At 43.4% G+C, this 16725-nt stretch overlaps 1 protein-coding gene and 1 long non-coding RNA gene across 4 annotated transcripts in view; one reads left to right on the top strand and one right to left on the bottom strand.

Annotated features, from left to right (window-relative positions):
- The window catches only part of SHB (SH2 domain containing adaptor protein B), an 83639-nt gene that overhangs the window by 40833 nt on the left and 26081 nt on the right, over window positions 1-16725 (top strand). For all 3 annotated transcript variants that reach the window (XM_080372728.1, XM_080372729.1, XM_080372730.1), the window contains exon 4: window positions 9141-9309. In XM_080372728.1, the coding sequence (XP_080228854.1) occupies window positions 9141-9309 (169 nt within the window). The remainder of the gene's footprint in view (window positions 1-9140; window positions 9310-16725) is intronic.
- LOC308056869 lies at window positions 7-14360 on the bottom strand. The gene is made up of 3 exons (XR_013925009.1): window positions 9424-14360; window positions 2309-2394; window positions 7-1490 (listed from the first exon to the last, which is right to left on the bottom strand). It is a non-coding gene; the product is annotated as an uncharacterized lncRNA (long non-coding RNA).

Below are 16725 nucleotides of genomic sequence, written 5' to 3'. Positions count from 1 at the left end.
GATTCCTAGATCCCAATCAGGAAAGTCTCTCTCACAGCATAGTATATGTACTTGCCTTTAGGAGAACTCAAGTATTTCAGCTCTTTGGGGTATGTGTGGGGTTGATAAATCTCTGAAAAGCAAATGTGGGTAGTCTCAAAACTTTACCTCCTGCAGAAATGGGGAATTTTTTTGGTGCTTCAGCTGACCTGTTGTCACCCATCTCAGCACTGAGTTCATGTTAGCAAAACTTATCTTCTTCCCACTCCTTGCCTCTACCCCCGTTTTAATGTATGAGATGTAGGCTGTGTTGAGTGGCTTTATGATAAGGGTGTTGCATTGCAAGGTCCTTAAATTGTGGGGCAATTCTTACAGGTGAAGGAAAAAAAGTATCTATGTAACATGCATAAAGTAACCTGCTTCTACTCGGTAATGAGTGGAGTATTTGCATTATAATTGAACACATTTCTATGGATATGTAGAACTTGTTCTTGGATTAATCCTTTTGAACTGCTGAAGTTCTCCCACATCAGAACCTGTCAGTCAGGGAGATTCGACACAAACTTTTTTCTGTCTCTGAATGTCTGTGCTTGGTGTTGGTTATACCACTCTTTTTATTCCTTTCTGTTGCTTTGTGGAAATGGCTGAGCAGGGCTTCATTCAGTCAGGCTGTGATTCTGAAGGGGGAACTGTGTGTGATTTCTCAGGGGATTTGTTCTTGAACCCTTGCTGTTCAGCATCCTTATCAGTAAAGCAGAGAAGGAGGAGAGGAAATGCACCTTGTGAAGTCTGGAATGATATCAAGTGGCAGGGGGCAGATGGGTGAGGGAGCTGGTGGGCAGTGCAGAGCTGCCATTCAGAGACACCTGAACAGGCTGGAGAAATGGGCTCACAAGAAGCTGACAGAATCCAACCAGGACAAGATCAAACCCCATGCAATGATATGGACCAAGGACTGGTTGGCTTACTGGGTTACAGCTTTGATGGAAGGGGCTTAAGGGGAAAATGGACTAAATGTGGCTAGCAGCGTTGCCCAGCACTGATGAAGGCTAGCAACATCCTTGCCTGTGTGAATAGGAGCATAGCCAGTAGATCAAGCAGTGTGACTGTTCCTCTTTACTTTACATATGTTGGACAACATGTGTAATGCTGTGTCCAGTATTCTGATGCAAGAAGGATGTTGATAAACACTGAAGTCAGCAGAGTGTCATCAAAATGACAGGAAACTGCAGGAATGACTGATGAGGAGACAACTGAGAGAACTTGGCTTGCTTAGCCTGGAGAAGAGAAAGCTAGAAAGCTTTAGAGTAATGTAATAGCAAGTTTCCGTTGCCTATGAGATCTTCAAGATGGTAGAGCCAGGTTCTTCACAAATGAGCAGGTATGTGATGGGAAGATGAGATATAAGTTATATCAGGAGTGGTTCTGTCTTAGTCTGGGGAAAACCTTTTTCCTCTGCAAGGATAGTTATGCATTGGAACCAACTGTCCGGGGGCTCTTGCAGTGTCCATCTGTAGAAGAATTGTAGAGGAATGAAGGTGGGTTAATTAACATTGATAATATACAGCTGTAGGCTTGCTTTAGGGGCGGTGTGTTGGCTGACATGGATAGTGTACAGCTGTATCTGGTTCCTGATGAATAGTTAAATAGCTTTAAGGACCGTATGAAGAGGAGCTTGAAATGAAGAGAGACCTGGAAGAAGCAGAGGGAGGAAAGAGAGTGCCCGAGATGTAGGAGAGACATGGAAGGGACGCAGCAGAGGCAAGAAGCAGGGTGGACTGGCCTGAAGAGGCTGAAGAAACAGCATGGACAGTAGATGAACTTTTGAAAACTTGTGGGGGATTGGTGGCTGTGCTGGGGCAAGGTGTGGGAACTACGTATTGAAGTTAACCTGGCATGGGATGGTAAAAGCCTTGTTGCAGCCAGCTACTTTTGATGGTGCTATGACATCCATCTTTAGATTATTTTTTTTTCATCCTGTGTAAAGGGATGACTGGATAAAGTTCTGAGCAATCTGATCTGATCACATAGCAGTCCCTGCCTTGAGCCAGTTGGACTAGACACCTCCCACCGACCATTTCCACCTGAATTATTCTGATTTTGCAATTCTGTGTGCCATGATATTGCCACATTACAGAAATAAGAAGTGACTTCTCTCCACAGCTATGCAGGGCTACTGTTCTGTAAACAGAGTTTGTTGTGACAATACCCTTCTTGGGTGTTTCTGACCTGATCACCTAATAGGTAGGTGGTGGACATGGGCAAACTAAATGTGTTTATTTTCTAGCACAGTGAGAGCAGTGGCAATGTGTTGTGAGAGTGATATCACCTCTGTGCTTCACTCATTCTTATATCTTCAGGTTGTAGTTGATTTGAGTTTGTTTCCAAGTCAAGCTGATGTCTGCAGTATCCATCCTGTGAAATGTGAGTGGAAGCAAAAGACACAAGGATAAACCTGAAATAGCTGCTTAAAAAAACCCTTCTTGCTCAGCATCCCCTTTCCTCTTGTTGGGCTCTTATGGAACAGAAGAGGAGGTTAGAGAAAACTGATTTCTACTTCCTATGATTATGATTTGCTCTGGCATGTGAGCTGTTAACAATCTTGCAGACTTCCAGGCTTAGTCACTTTTCCATTAAGCATATGCTGATAGTTCTTTTGAGGCTGGATCTAAACCAGGATCCAGTTCTGCTGGATGTTGTGCAGGTAAAATAGTTTATTTCCCTAAAGAGCATGAACTCCAACACAAAAGTCTAACCTGCTTGTGTGGTTTCTAGCAGGATAAACAGTTCTGTTGCTGAGCTCTGCCTCATGGAAACAGGCTTTGATTCAGGCTTGCCTAAGCTGACTCATCCCTTTTGCTGGACCAATTAAAATGTTTGGAAGGCTTGCGCTGGGAGATTGCCTGGCTGTGAGATCCTGGCTATGGTTTGGGATATCTATTGCATGTCAAGATAGGCTAATTAATGGAGACATCACTAGTTTTCCAGTGCCACAATGGCTGTTTTGCAGGTGCTGAATATCAGTCTGGCACATGTGTAAAACATTCTGCTTTGGCTTTGTGCTATGGCATTGATGTCTGCCCCAATTCAGTACGTATTTCATATCTTTTAATGTGTCCCTGTGGTGGCAGTAGTGTTACCTTTCCCTACAGCCTATGTGCAGCCTCCATCTTGTGACCGGTGAGGCTTACTACACAGCAGTGTGGTCCACAGCAAATCTGTTGTAGTAGGGTATTGGCTACCCGAAAGGATCCACAAGCTACCCGCAGCACATGCAGGGGCTCCGCAGAGCAGAACGCAGCGGGTCTTAGGCTGCCTTCTGCGTTCTTTCCAGGGAGTTTCTCTATTCTCCATTCTGGAGGGGTTTCCACTGTTTCACCCCTGCCACCATGTCTGTTTCTTGCCCATCTGTCCTTCTTATGTAGTCTACTTTTTCCCCTCCTTTTGTCCTACAGAACTGCTTCTATGTCTAGATTTTCTCATTCATCCTTCTACCTGACGCCAGCTGCCACTCTGTTACCTTCTTATATCTCTTTGGGACTTCTCTCACCTTCAAACACCTGCTCTCTATCACCCAAGACTCTCTCCTATTAGCTGTGGGTGCATTTTTGCCCTCAAGGGAGGTTGATGTGCTTCCTCACTCATCCCCATCCTTATAGCCCTCTGGGCTAGGCCACATGCCATGGGAATGTCTGGGCTACAATGATTACAGGTTGCTGTTGAAGAGCTCCTGCAAGGAAGCTAAACAGTTAATTCTTGCTGACTGTGTTAGCTGAAAGACTTCCAGTTATTTTTTTGCTAACCTGCCCAGTGTTTGCTTGGCCAGAGGTGTGTTTAGCCATTCTTTGCTTGTGTTCTTGGGCAGCTTGGGATTAGAGCTACTTTTGAGCAAAGAATATTTTGTTTGAAGGTGAGAGGGTAAGTAAAGCCCTTGGACTGCGTAAAAGAGCAGGCAGAAACAAATACTTGAGCAGGTGACACTTAGATCTTCAAAGGTGGAATACTTTAGGGCTTTTAATCTCTCTGCAGCTTATTTCTGTGGCTTAGTGCAACATAGGGAATCTGAGTTGAGTATTTCCTTACATAGTAGTTTTGATAATTTTCCAAAAGCTAAGAGTAATATCAGAGTTATTGTGAGCTTCCCACACAAGGTTAGTGATTATGTGCTACCTGGAAGTAGTTTTTCTTTCAAAGTATGCAAAATACCTAAACCAGAAACTTCATTGTTCAGCAACACTGAGATACAAGCTGTGGGACCAGTACCAGTCTGTGTTCAGTGAGGTAACACTTTACAGATTTCTGAACTAATAATACAGCAGCCACAGAAATGGGATTATTAGTCTTAGAAGTTATTGTCTTAGGAGTCATATGAGTGCATATGGAAAACTTAGATCTTATTCTTCATGTATCGTGCATATGATATGAAATGGCTGATTTGTAATTCATTGAATCCAGAGAAGAAAGCTGCATATGCAAGCTACCTTGCTGCATTTCTACTGCATACCTTTTTTTGCACAACTCATTATTGAGCTCAAGACTTGGAGCTCTGTAATCATCTTCATTCCCACTTTTTTGCTCTTTGTCAGGTAAACTCTGAAATAGCTATAGGGTTTTTTGAGTGATTATTTAAAAAACCGTAATCTTAGTTTTATCTAATTTTTTTCTTCATCTGTAGTTTTGTTTGTCTATATGTAACTGTAAATTAATAAAGCACAATCCATCCAATATGACATTTTATGATTTGCCTATGTGTAAATATTATTCTAAGCATTATACAGTTAATACTTATGACAGCACACTAAATTAAAATATTGCTTTACAAAAGTAATAGACTAAAACCAAGTGTAAATAAGAAGTATTATGATATGTTTGAATTCCTTATGGGTTCAGCATGCAGAGTTCTCTTTTAAATGCTAAGAGAGCAAATATTTTCTTGAGGTAAATTAGATTTTGTGATTGCATCTGTCATTCATTGTAACTTAGTACGTCTGAGGTACCTGGTTATTTGTTACAAACTAGTATGTAAGGTTTGGCTGCAAGCATAGATTCAAGCTGCTGTCTCATCTGATGTGTCTATACTTAACCTAACTCCCAGGAATTTTAAGTGTTTAAAATAAGGAAGGAGGTCCAACTTCTAAGTTTGAAACAGTGGGAAGTTTGCAGTGGAGAAGTATTAACCTTCTGCTGAGGTGTGCGTTTTTCTGACTTAGTGTATACTGTGGTTCCATAATGTATCTAGCTAATGTAGCTAGACCAGGTGAGCTTTATTTTTAGTTCTTAGCTGAAGTGGATTTCTCTTAAGAGCACAATGTTGGTCTAAGTGGTATTAGAAATTCTAGCAATGGGCAAGTCCCACTTTACAGACCCACAACTACCATCCCCCAACTACTTGGAGTTGTGGTGAACCTGAAAAGACCCTCTGCTAAAATGTTCCTATTTTGAGAAGTTCATCTGAAGGGAACAACAAACATTTGTGATCTGCAGACACAAAGAGACTTATGCAGCAAATATTTTTTATTTGTCAGGTGCTAGACCTAGTAAACAAACCAAAATGGCAAGCAACACTAGAATTATAATGAAGTTAATTACTTGTGCAAATCTTTTGAGAAAACGTTTTTTTCCTCTGCCATGATTTTAAGATTCATTGCTAAAGCATGGATAAACCCTGTTTATCTCCAACCTGGAAACTGTGATGTGCCAGACTGAAATTGTGCACAAGCTATGAAGTCTACTCAGGTTGAGGGGAATGTGTCTGCACTGTGGCTCCTAAGCATAGGGCTGGGGTTGCTGTCATGCTGACATTGTGGAGCAAGCTGTGCCTAGCCTTCCTCAGGGACTTGTCTAGCAGAGCTGGAGTGCACCATTTTGACTGTCTGCATCTTGAGTTCTTTCACAAACAAAATTGGTTTTGTTTCATTGGAGGCTGAAATGTATTTTTGATGGCTTTTATGGGAACCAAGCAGGTCTTGTTAGGCCTGCTGCTGGAGCTGGGCAAACTGGCTTGTCCAGAAGGGCTGAGATTGGCAAAGTAACGGGAACAAAGTAGGTTTCTGATACCTAAGTCTGGCTGGAAAAGGAGATAGCAACACTGGAGAGCCCATTCGGGAATGTCAGGCTGACACTAGCTCCCATGTGAGTGTGTGAGAAATCAAGCCTTTCCAGGCTGTCATGTGTGGATAGCAAACCTTTGGGTAAAGCAAATGCATGTAGAGATCTTAGTATTGCTTTACAAAATAAGGGGGCCTCTGTTCTGAAGAGGAAGTGGTTCTCAGCACAGGTCATAGACTTCTTGAAGGAGGATGTGTACTTGAAGGAGGATGCCAAACCTGGTCACGTCTGTGACTGCAGCTGGTGTTGCACAGAAAGCTGGTGCATAGGACCCTGGGGGAATTAAAGCTGGGTATAGCACCAGCTACAGGGCAGAGGAAGAGAGGTTACACAGAGTGAGGAAGGGTCAGGTATGCATCATCGCATCCATAACTGTAATGGCTATGCAAACACATAGTAATAAAAAACTTTATGCTCCCAGCTGCATGAAATATTGCTTCTGAACCTTCACTATATATACTACAGCTTTAGTTAAGATATGACTTACAGCAATCAAAACTCAGTCCTGGGAACAACATTGCATGTGTGGGTTGGTGCCTGACTGGATATCACACTTACCAGTTCAATCTATCTGGATATCCCTTTCAGGCTGCTTCTGCCTGCCAATTTAACAAAAAACAAAAAAAACCCAAACAAACAAACAAAAAAGAAGGCAGGAGTCCAGAGACAATTCAGAGCTTTTCAGGCCAAGGCAACATTCAAAAGCATCTGAAATTTAATTTTGTGCTATTTTTGGACAACAGATCCTACTTCTAACCATCGTATTGTGAAGCTACTGCTGTTTACAATCACAACAGAGTTTCATATGTTTTGTGAACTGAATTTTTGGTGTCTGACAGATGTTACTTGGTCAGAAACAGATGTTAAGGTTGCCAGTTTTCAGAGTTCCCAAATTCTTATCTCAAATCTGCATTCTTGACCCAGTGTGCAAAAGCTGATCCACACACAGAGTCAAAATATTTATTTATTGCACATCTGCGCAGATATGGATGCTGGGTGGCAAATCCACAAACCAAGCACGCCTCTTAACACATGGTAGAACATTTTATACAGTGTGTACAATTGTTTACACTTATGTTCAGTCACACTCAATTGTCATTGGTTCTATCAAGCCCTGTCTCCATTTAAAGGTAAAGCATTCTTTTTTTTTTTTTCACCTCACATGTTCTGTGGGGAGGAGGCTTTGTTAGTAGGGGGCTTTCTTTGCTTGAGGGTGGAACTTTTAGTATGCTAGTTATGAGAGTTCACATATAGTTCAAGTAATTTGCTGTTTGGTCTCATTAACCGTTTGGTTCTCCTTGAGCTTATCTTGTTACTTCCTAGCTTGATTTATTTATGGTGTCTATTCCTTCTCCCAAGGCCATGTCCTGTTAAATATTTGTAATGTTTAACTAACATCCTCTGTTTTTCAAATTCTTTCTTGTTTTTCATTATAGATACTTACATTTTTTTCTCTTTTAAAGTAAAAATTTGTTTATCAAAATTACATCCAGGTGTTTTTCTTACAGTTGAAATAAGTGCTGTTCATATATGTCACTGGCAAGTACACACATGCAATGTTTCTCCTTGTTATGCTAATCAGCTTTTATTATCCTGAAATACAATATAATTATATATAATATCCTGAATATTAATGAGGTTAAATCTAAGTTTCCATTTTAAGAAATAACCAGCATATTTCTGCCATACATATTTCAGAATATGATTGAATACGTTTGCCCAGTTTTACAATAATTTGTTTCTCCTTTCCTTGAGTAGAGGGGGAATTTGGAAGTGTCCTAAGCCCCATGAAGAAAGCATATAAAAATAACCCTCCCCTCCAAAAAAAAAACAACCCAACAACACTGCAAAACATTTTCCACACCCAACACATCTCTGTTCTGTATGCATTACCTTTTTAAACATTACAGGTCTCTCTGTTGTTTAGCATTGCCTCAAAACAATATTAACAGCAACGTGCCTAAGTGTCTGTGTGTTAGAAGTGGGGGTTTAAATGCATGAGATCTACAACGTGCTGTTGTAGGGAGTCCCTTTGACTGTCCTTGTGGCATTTTTCTCTGATACTGCTGTTGAAACTCACAGAGGAGCTGATTGTGCTCTGTGTTTGTGCGCATTGTGATGTTTACCTCCTGACATAGTGAAGTTTTTTCTGCCCGGTATCCCCCTAGATGATTTTAAAACAGTAATCCATCTGCAGCTGTGAGCGTTAGTTTTTGATGAAGAAGCAAACCATCAAAGAAGGCAGTGAGAGTCAGAAATATTGTGTGGGTAGCTCCTTTCACTGTTTCTGGCAATATTGTGTCCTTTAATTTTTTCAGATTATAGATATGTAGAATCTGTAAGTGTAGTAGGTGTAGAATGAGGATGCTTTGCTACAGATGTTGCAGTGCTTTAAGAAATTACAGCTTTGCAAAATAAGTTGTATTGCTTGTCTTAGAATAACGTAGTTAATGTGAGAAAGTAACAAATGCCATTTTCCCTTTTCCTCGTTTTCTACCCCTAATGTTTCAAGACAAAAGCTCTATGCCAGCATTGTGTAAGTGGATACACTTTGAATTCACTGCTGCTTGCCTCTGTTTCTGATGTGGATAGATGTGTGTTAGCTGTCTGGATTTGCACCCAGATTACTGTTAGGATGATTACACATAAACTGAGGCAAGCTGGATTCTTGATGTTCCTCACTTGTTTGTTACTGAAATTACGGCATGTGACTGAAAGCCCATCTCTGTTACTGTTACTTGTTTCAGTATCATCTCTTGGGGAGGAAAGTATCAAATGTTACAATAACTAGTGCTTATTTTGCTAAGGTTTAGAAGACTGTGTAATCTATTACTGCAAAAGCAAAAGTTTTAGGGACCATATTTTGCGTAGTTAGAAACACCTTTATGTGATACATATAACTTTGCAGATAAATCACTACATCTTAATAAATAAATTACTACTACTTGATGCTAGCGGGTGCCCCTGGGAAGCATGAAACCTCTCTTAAGTGCTAAAGCTAATTCGTTTCTTTTTAAGCTTGCTTGGAGAGGTAATTACTGTGTATCTTGCAGCCCAGTTTAATGGAAGTGAGAAACGCCAAGCATCTCCTCCCTCAAATGACCAGCGCAGGCAGTTAAGAGCACCTGGAGGAGGCTTTAAACCCAGCAAACATGGCAGCCCAGAGTTTTGCGGGATCCTGGGAGAGAGAATAGATCCAACTGTTCAACTGGAAAAGCAGATGTAAGTAAGCACAGTAATGGCTCTCTAGTTCTTTCCCTTCCCACTTACAGGAGCAAGTGCCCCAGACCCTGCAGTCCAACTCCCCCTCCTCAGCATTCCCGTCTGGGTGCTTACCCGTCGCCCCGGCCTTCAGCTGCAGCGCAGGCGCGTTCCGCAGCGGAGCGGGGAGCGCAGCGCACGGCGGTTCCTTGAGCCGGGGAGCGCGGCCGGCAGCTCGCACGGCGGCGGCTGGGGGCGGCGGGCGGGGCCGGCGACGGCCCTCGGGGGCAACCGGGCCCGGCGGGGGGCGCCGGCCGGGAGCGGAGGCGGCGGCTGGGGGTCTGCGCCGCGCAGCCCGGCGGCGGCCGCTGCCTCCGCCCAGAGGGAGCGGCGCGGGGGAGGTGGCGGCGCAGCCTCGGCCAGCGGGACGTGCCCGGGCCTTTCCCCGGCGCAGGGCAGGGCCGGGCCGGCCTGCGAGCGGCGTGCCCGGGCGGGGATCGCCTGTGGGAAGGGGAGAGGACTCGTAACTCCGGGAGCCGAGGAGGAGTGCGATGGCCGGTGCCAAGCACAGCTTGCAGCGGGCCCCCCGCCCGCGGCCAGACCGCCGAAAACTTGCCCACCGGCAGGCGCGGGAGGGAGGGGGCCAGCAATGCCGCGGCATGCCGGCGGGAGGAAGGGGCTTCCCCGCAACCCGAGGTGCACTGGCAGAACCGCTTCACCGCTCCGCAGGCTGAAGAGGAAAGACCTGCTGCATCAGCAGTCGCTGGAGCCGAGCCGGGTGGCCCGGGCTGCTCCACGTGTGACAGCCAGCACAGCCATGGGCAGGTGATGGGTGACAGCAATGGGCAACTCTCCTCTGAGGTGCGGAGACGCCCACCTGCTGACCCAACGCACTCTCCAGAGCTGTGCTGCTGAGCAGGGGCGCGTCAGGGGTGTCACAGAGGCTGCCAAGCCTCATCCAGTCCACTATTACCCACTGCTGCTGTTTCACGTGGGCATCAGTGATCCCACCAGGAGCAGCTGAGGGGTACCAGACTTGTATGAGGCTGACAGAGCCCTGGGAGCAGTGATGAGGACTCAGGAGCACAGGGAGTAATTTCATCAGTCTTCTTGGTCAAAGGAAAGGGGTTTAAAAGATCCAGTCAGGTCTGGTGAATGAACAAATGGTTACAGGACTGGTGCTACAGCCAAGGGTTTGGCTACTTAGACAGTGGGACTCGCTTTGAGAAAGCTGATCTGCTGGAGGGTGATGAGGCCTGTCTGCTGGAGAAGGGGAAGAGCATCTTCAGTCATAGGCTTGCCAAGCTGGTGAAGAGGCCTTTAAACTGAAGTTGCCAGTAGAGGGGAGTCTCAGTCCATCCCTCTCCTACCAGCTTGAGGCTGGTGCCAGCAGGAAATTCTGAGAGCTTTGAGAAGGATTGAAGGTACCTGAAGAGCAACACAAAGGAATTCCAGCTGCCCCAGCCAGTAAGTCAGCTTCGGAGGTGGGTGTGGGTGTGGGTGTGCGTGCATAAACTTAAATGCCTGTATGTAAGATGCATGTAGTGGGGGTTAAACAAGAAGAGTTGAGAGATGTGCATGCCTGTAGGGCTACAATCTTATTGGCAGCATGGAGACATGGTGGGATGACTCTTATGACTGGAATGGGAGCATACAAGCCGTTTAGGAAGCTGAGGTAGGGGAGACAAGGACAGGTGTCACCCTCTGTGTCCATGCCCATCTGGAGTGCATGGAGCTCCACCTGGGGTTGGATGAGGAGAGCTTATGGGTCAAGATTAAAAGCAGGGCAGGGACAAGTGACATTATAGTGGGGGTTTGCTACAGGCCACCTGACCAGGAAGGCCAAGCAGATGAGGCTTTTTACAGAGAGATAAGTGCAGCCTCACATTCACAAGCCCTGGCACTTATGGGGGACTTCAACCACCTGGCTATCTATTGGAGGGACAACACAGCAGGACATAAGCAATCCAGGAAGATCTTGGAATGTGTTGTTTATAACTTCCTTCTCCAAGTGATTAGAGGAGCCAATGAGGAGAGGTGCCATGCTGGACCTTGTTCTCACCAAGAAGGAGGTGCTGCTGGGAAACATGAAGCTCAAGGGCAGTCTTGGCTGCAGTGACCATGAAATAATGGAGTTCAGGATCCTTAAGGCAGCGAGGAGGGTGCATACCAAGCTCATATCCTGGATTTCAGGAGAGTAGACTTTGGCTTCTTCAGGGATATGCTTGGTAGAGTACTATGGGATGAAGTCCTGGAGGGAAGAGGGGCCCAAGAAAACTGGTTAATATTCAAGGGTCACCTCCTCCAAGCTCAGGAGTGATGCATCCCAGCATAGAGGAAGTCAAGCAAAAACACCAGCAGGCCTGCATGGAAGTACGAGGAGCTCCGTGACAAAATGAAACACAAAAAGGAAGCCTATGGGGGCAGAAGAAAGCACAGGCAGCCTGGGAGGAATACAAAGAAATTATCTGAGTAGCCAGGGATAAGGTTAGGAAGGATAAAATCCTGATAGAATAAAATATGGCCAGGGATGTCAATGGCAACAAGAAAAGCTTCTGTAGGTACATTGGTGATAAACGGAAGACTAGGGAGAATGCTGGGCCCTCTCTGGAAGGAAACAGGAGACCTGGCTACCTGGGACATGAAGAAGGCTGAGGTACTCAACAGCATTTTTGTCTCAGTTTTCACTGGCAATTGCTTCAGCCACACCGCCCAAGCCACAGAAAGCAAGGACTGAGACTAGGAGAATTAAGAACTGCCTAGTGCAGGAGAAGATTGGATTTGAGACCATCTAAGGAACCTGAAGGGTGCACAAGTCCATGGGACCTGATGGAATGCATCTGTGGGTTCTGAGGGAATTAGCTGATGAAGTGGCTAAGCCACTATCCATCATATTTGAGAAGTCATGACAGTCCAGTGAAAAAGTGGAAACATAACTCTCATGTTTAAAAAGAGAAGACAGGAAGACCTGGGAAATTACAGGCCAGTCCATCTCACCTCTGTGCTCAGCAAGGTCAGGGAGCAGATTCTCCTGGAAACTATGCTAAGGCACATGGAAAATAAGGAGGTGATTGGTGACAGCCAACATGGCTTCACAGTGGGTAAATAGTGCCTAACAGATGTGCTAGCCTTCTACAGCAGGGTTAGTGTTGGTGGATAAGGGAAGAGGAACAGTTGTCACCTACCTGGACTTGTGGAAAGTGTTTGACACTGTGCTGAACAACACTGGCTGGCACAACATCCTTTTCTCTAAATTGGGGAGACATGGTTTTGATAGATGGACTACTTGATGGATGAGGAATGGGCTGAATAGTTGCACTCAAAGAGTTGCAGTCAATAGCTTGATGTTCAAGTGAACATGAGTGATGAGTGCTGTACTGCAGGGGTCAGTATTGGGACTTGTGCTTGTGTGTAAAACCTTTGTTGGTGACATGGTCACTGGGACTGAATGCACCTTCAGCAAGTTTGCTGACAACACCAAGCTGAGTGGTGTTATCAGCATGCTATTGGGAAGGGTTGCCATCCAAAGGGATGTTGATAGGCTTGAGAGGCGAGCCCATGCAAACCCCACAAAGTTCTTCAACAAGGCCAAGTGCAAGGTCCTGCACCTGTATCAGGGTAACCCCCGGTATCAGTACAGGCGGGGTGGAGAATGGATTGAAAGCAGCTCTGAGAAGAAAGGCTCGGGGGCGCTGGTGGAGAAAAGCTCAGCATAGTGCGACAGCAAATGCTTGCAGCCCAGAAGCCAGCCATATCCTGGGCTATATAAAACCAAGTATGACCAGCAGGTTGAAGGAGGTGGTTCTGTCCCCTCTACTCGGCTCTCCTAAGACCCCACCTGGAGTACTGCGTTCAGCTCTGGAGGCCCCAACATGAGAAGGACACGGACCCATTGGAGCAAGTCCAGAGGAGGGCCACAGAGGTGATCAGAGGGCTGCAGCACCTCTCCTGTGAAGACAGGAGTTGTTCAGCCTGGAGAAGGGAAGGCTCCAGGGAGACCTTGTAGCAGTACCCCCAGTACCTAAAGGGGGTCCACAAGAAAGCTGGAGAGGGACTTTTACAAGGGCATATAACAATAGGACAAAGGGTAATGGCTTTACACTGAAAGAGGGTAGATTTAGATTAGATATTAGGGAGAAATTATTTACTGTGAGGGTGTTGAGACACAGGTTGCCTGGTGAAGTTGTGGGTGCCCCATCCCTGGGAGTGTTGGAGGCCAGGCTGCGTGTGGCTTTGAGCAACCTGGTCTAGTGGAAGCTGTTCCTGCCCATGGCAGGGGGTTGGAAACAGATGATTTTTAAGGTCCCTTCCAATCTTCCCTCAGAGAAGGGGCCAGAATCACTTGTTACACAACGAAAAATCTTGTTGTGGAGCAATTTACACAGGTTATACTGATACTTGAGAGTACTGAGAAGCCAATGGATTTGATTCACACAGTAAAATGAGAGGCTTTGTCTTGAATCCCTGAAGGCAGTCCCATTCCAGACACTGTCATTCAAAGTTAGATGCAGAATTTATTTTCACAGGGGAGGGACAGCATAATTTAGCACAGATGAGAGTGTGCTCTTTGTAAGAATACTTTCTTCCTGAATGGTAGCAGTACCAAGAGGATTAGTAATTCTTTTGCACTTCAGATACTCAATAGGAGAGAATCCCCTCTTTCAACTGTGTCTGAGAGAAGGTGTTTCCAGAAATTCCTTCTCCTTTGACATTCTATTTTTATGTGCAGTATTTGGAAACTTAATCTTGAAACAGAGAAAAATATCATGTGTGGTGTCACATTTCATCTAATAAGCCTTAACTTTTAAAGCTCTGCTCATTGATGGGTTGTATACTTATATTCAACAGATGAAGTAGCAACTACTATTGTGAAATCACTCATTGATACTGTTAGCTACATGACTAAAAGGCTATAAATTTGACTATAAAATTTGGTCCTTAGATTTGGGTAGTTCCTGCCCACCATTCCATCCAAAAATACATTTAAAGTACTACAGAAAGCTAAGCATCTGTTAATTAACTTCTGATTAAATATATTAAATACTTATAAACATTTCTAATATAAACATTTCTAATATAAACATTTCTAATATAAACATTTCTAATATAAACATTTCTAATATAAACATTTCTAATATAAACATTTCTAATATAAACATTTCTAATATAAACATTTCTAATATAAACATTTCTAATATAAACATTTCTAATATAAACATTTCTAATATAAACATTTCTAATATAAACATTTCTAATATAAATATTGATTAAAATATGTTGTGTAGCTTTCTTAGTATAACTGCAGTTATGTATAACTGAACTTGAAATAACTGAAAACTGCAGAGCTAGTTTTGCTTCTTTTAATTATTCAGGTGTTAATCACATTAATTTTTTTTTAGTTCTTTATTATGCAGGATCAAACCTGAAATGAATGCACAGTTAACAATAATGTGTCAGAAAACAGAAGAGTTTAGATTTCTTGTATCTTAGATTATTTATAATCGTGCAAACTCTTCAAGTTTTAGTAGCATAGGACCTCTCCACAGCACATGGCAAACCATTCCAACTTTCTCTACTAAAATGGAATCTGTTTTTGTAAAAAGGAGTACAAGATCTAGAGGAAAGGAAGTATGCAAGTTGACGAATGGATAGGTAAGTTAGGAAGTTTCCCAAACAGACAGAAATACCAAGGTGTGGTAATACATCAAGAAAATACTGTAAGTTGTTTGTGATTAAAGAGTCTGAACTCAATAACTTGTGGACCACGGGGAATTGAATTAATTTGTTCCATTTCCTCAGTAACAGCAAAAAGAAGAAAGCATGTTCTTTTTCTGTTGTCTTAATGAATGTGAATTCCTGCGAGCTTTGTATACAAGATCTGGTGACTTCTTGTTTCCCTCTGACCAATTCAAGAACAGAGTAGTGTTATGCATTATATATGAGCTGTAATAACTGGTTATACGTGCTGTATAATTGATGCAACTGTCGTGTCTTCAGCAGAGCTGTGGTCACTTAGTGGCTGAAACCTGACCTTTGAGAAAGTAAGGGAAATCAGGAAGAATTTTCCATAAACCTCAATCAGGGTGCTTTCAATCCTGATAAAGGTCAACATGTATGGCTATATTTAAATTTTGCCTTGAGATTTTCATGGTGTGCCTGTGTTTTCCAGGGTATCTTAGAAGGTATGCATGTCTTCAGGATTTCAAGTCCCATATTTTTTCATTGGTGTCTTTCACAAGTTGTCATTTTGCTATTTTGTGATCATATCATTGACATTTGAATATTCAACCTTTCTGCACAAATACCTATATGCTGACATTTAAAAAATAGACACAGCCAGGGCACACAGACCCAATGTAGTTGAAACAACAAATTAGTTGGGAACTTTACGCTGATTATAGCACTAAGCTTATCTCTCTAATTAGCTGGAACAGGAGCAATCTGAGTGTCCCATTTACATGAGTATATGATTCTCTAGCAATTACACTTCTGGATACTGATGTTAACTCGCAACTGTAGCCAAAACAGCTCTCAGGCATCACTTCTGAATCAGATGTTCTCCCATCAGTGGTTGTCTTCATGCTTTGCTGGTTTTCTTCCAACTCTTAAAAGCAGGTTTTTCTTCCTGAAACCAGCCCAACGTTCTTTTCCCGTGAACCTCTCTGCCAACTGGGGAACACCAGATCTGAGTAACATATGAAAAAATTACCCTAGATTCTGATATTTAGAGGGATCTCCTTGGGTTTACATAGGTTGCTCTTTTTTTGTTTGTTTTATTTGACTCTTTGGGGAGAAAAGAAAAAAAATCAAGCTGAGTAATTTCTAGACTCTTCCAAATCAGTTTTCTGATTTATACCTAGTGTTAATATTCTTCCTTTACACTTAGAAGACAAGCTAGTCTTTAATTCCATGTTGAGAAATATCCTTTAGCTGTAAATTTCTAATGGGAGATAGGTAGAACACTGCCTGAAAACATTCACATCTGTGCCTCAATTTTATTTGTGAAATGATGGAGCTGTCAGTGCCTCCCTTTCTATCTGTCTATAATCTATAATAGTATAACCCTCTTTTTAGCTTTCTCTAATGCAGACTTTGATTATAACCAGGCATATAATGAACTTTTAAATTGAACACCAGCTTTTGTTTAGCACATTCATCTGATTTGACGGTGGAGTTGACATCAGCACGAGGTAGTTAAGAGCATGACATCTGTCAAAGAGATCTGTCTGGTCTTTATTCGCTTACCTTTTAGTTGGAACATCTCCCTTAGAGTAAGTTCAGTAGAGAAATAAAATCAGAACAAATAGAACAAAACTTTTTTGCACAAGGCCAGTGACCATTCCTGGTCAGACAGTTGTGGTCCATACAGAGAGCACTTCTGATGTATGTGTGATCCTGCTTAGGCAGGAGTGGGTTTTGTCTCATCATGCTTCAGAG

The sequence above is a fragment of the Falco punctatus genome (assembly GCF_963210335.1).
Source record: "Falco punctatus genome assembly, chromosome: Z".
In the NCBI taxonomy this organism is placed as follows: Eukaryota; Metazoa; Chordata; class Aves; order Falconiformes; family Falconidae; genus Falco; species Falco punctatus.
Note: the sequence above shows the minus strand (reverse complement) of the source record. Positions and strands in the feature narration are given on the sequence as shown.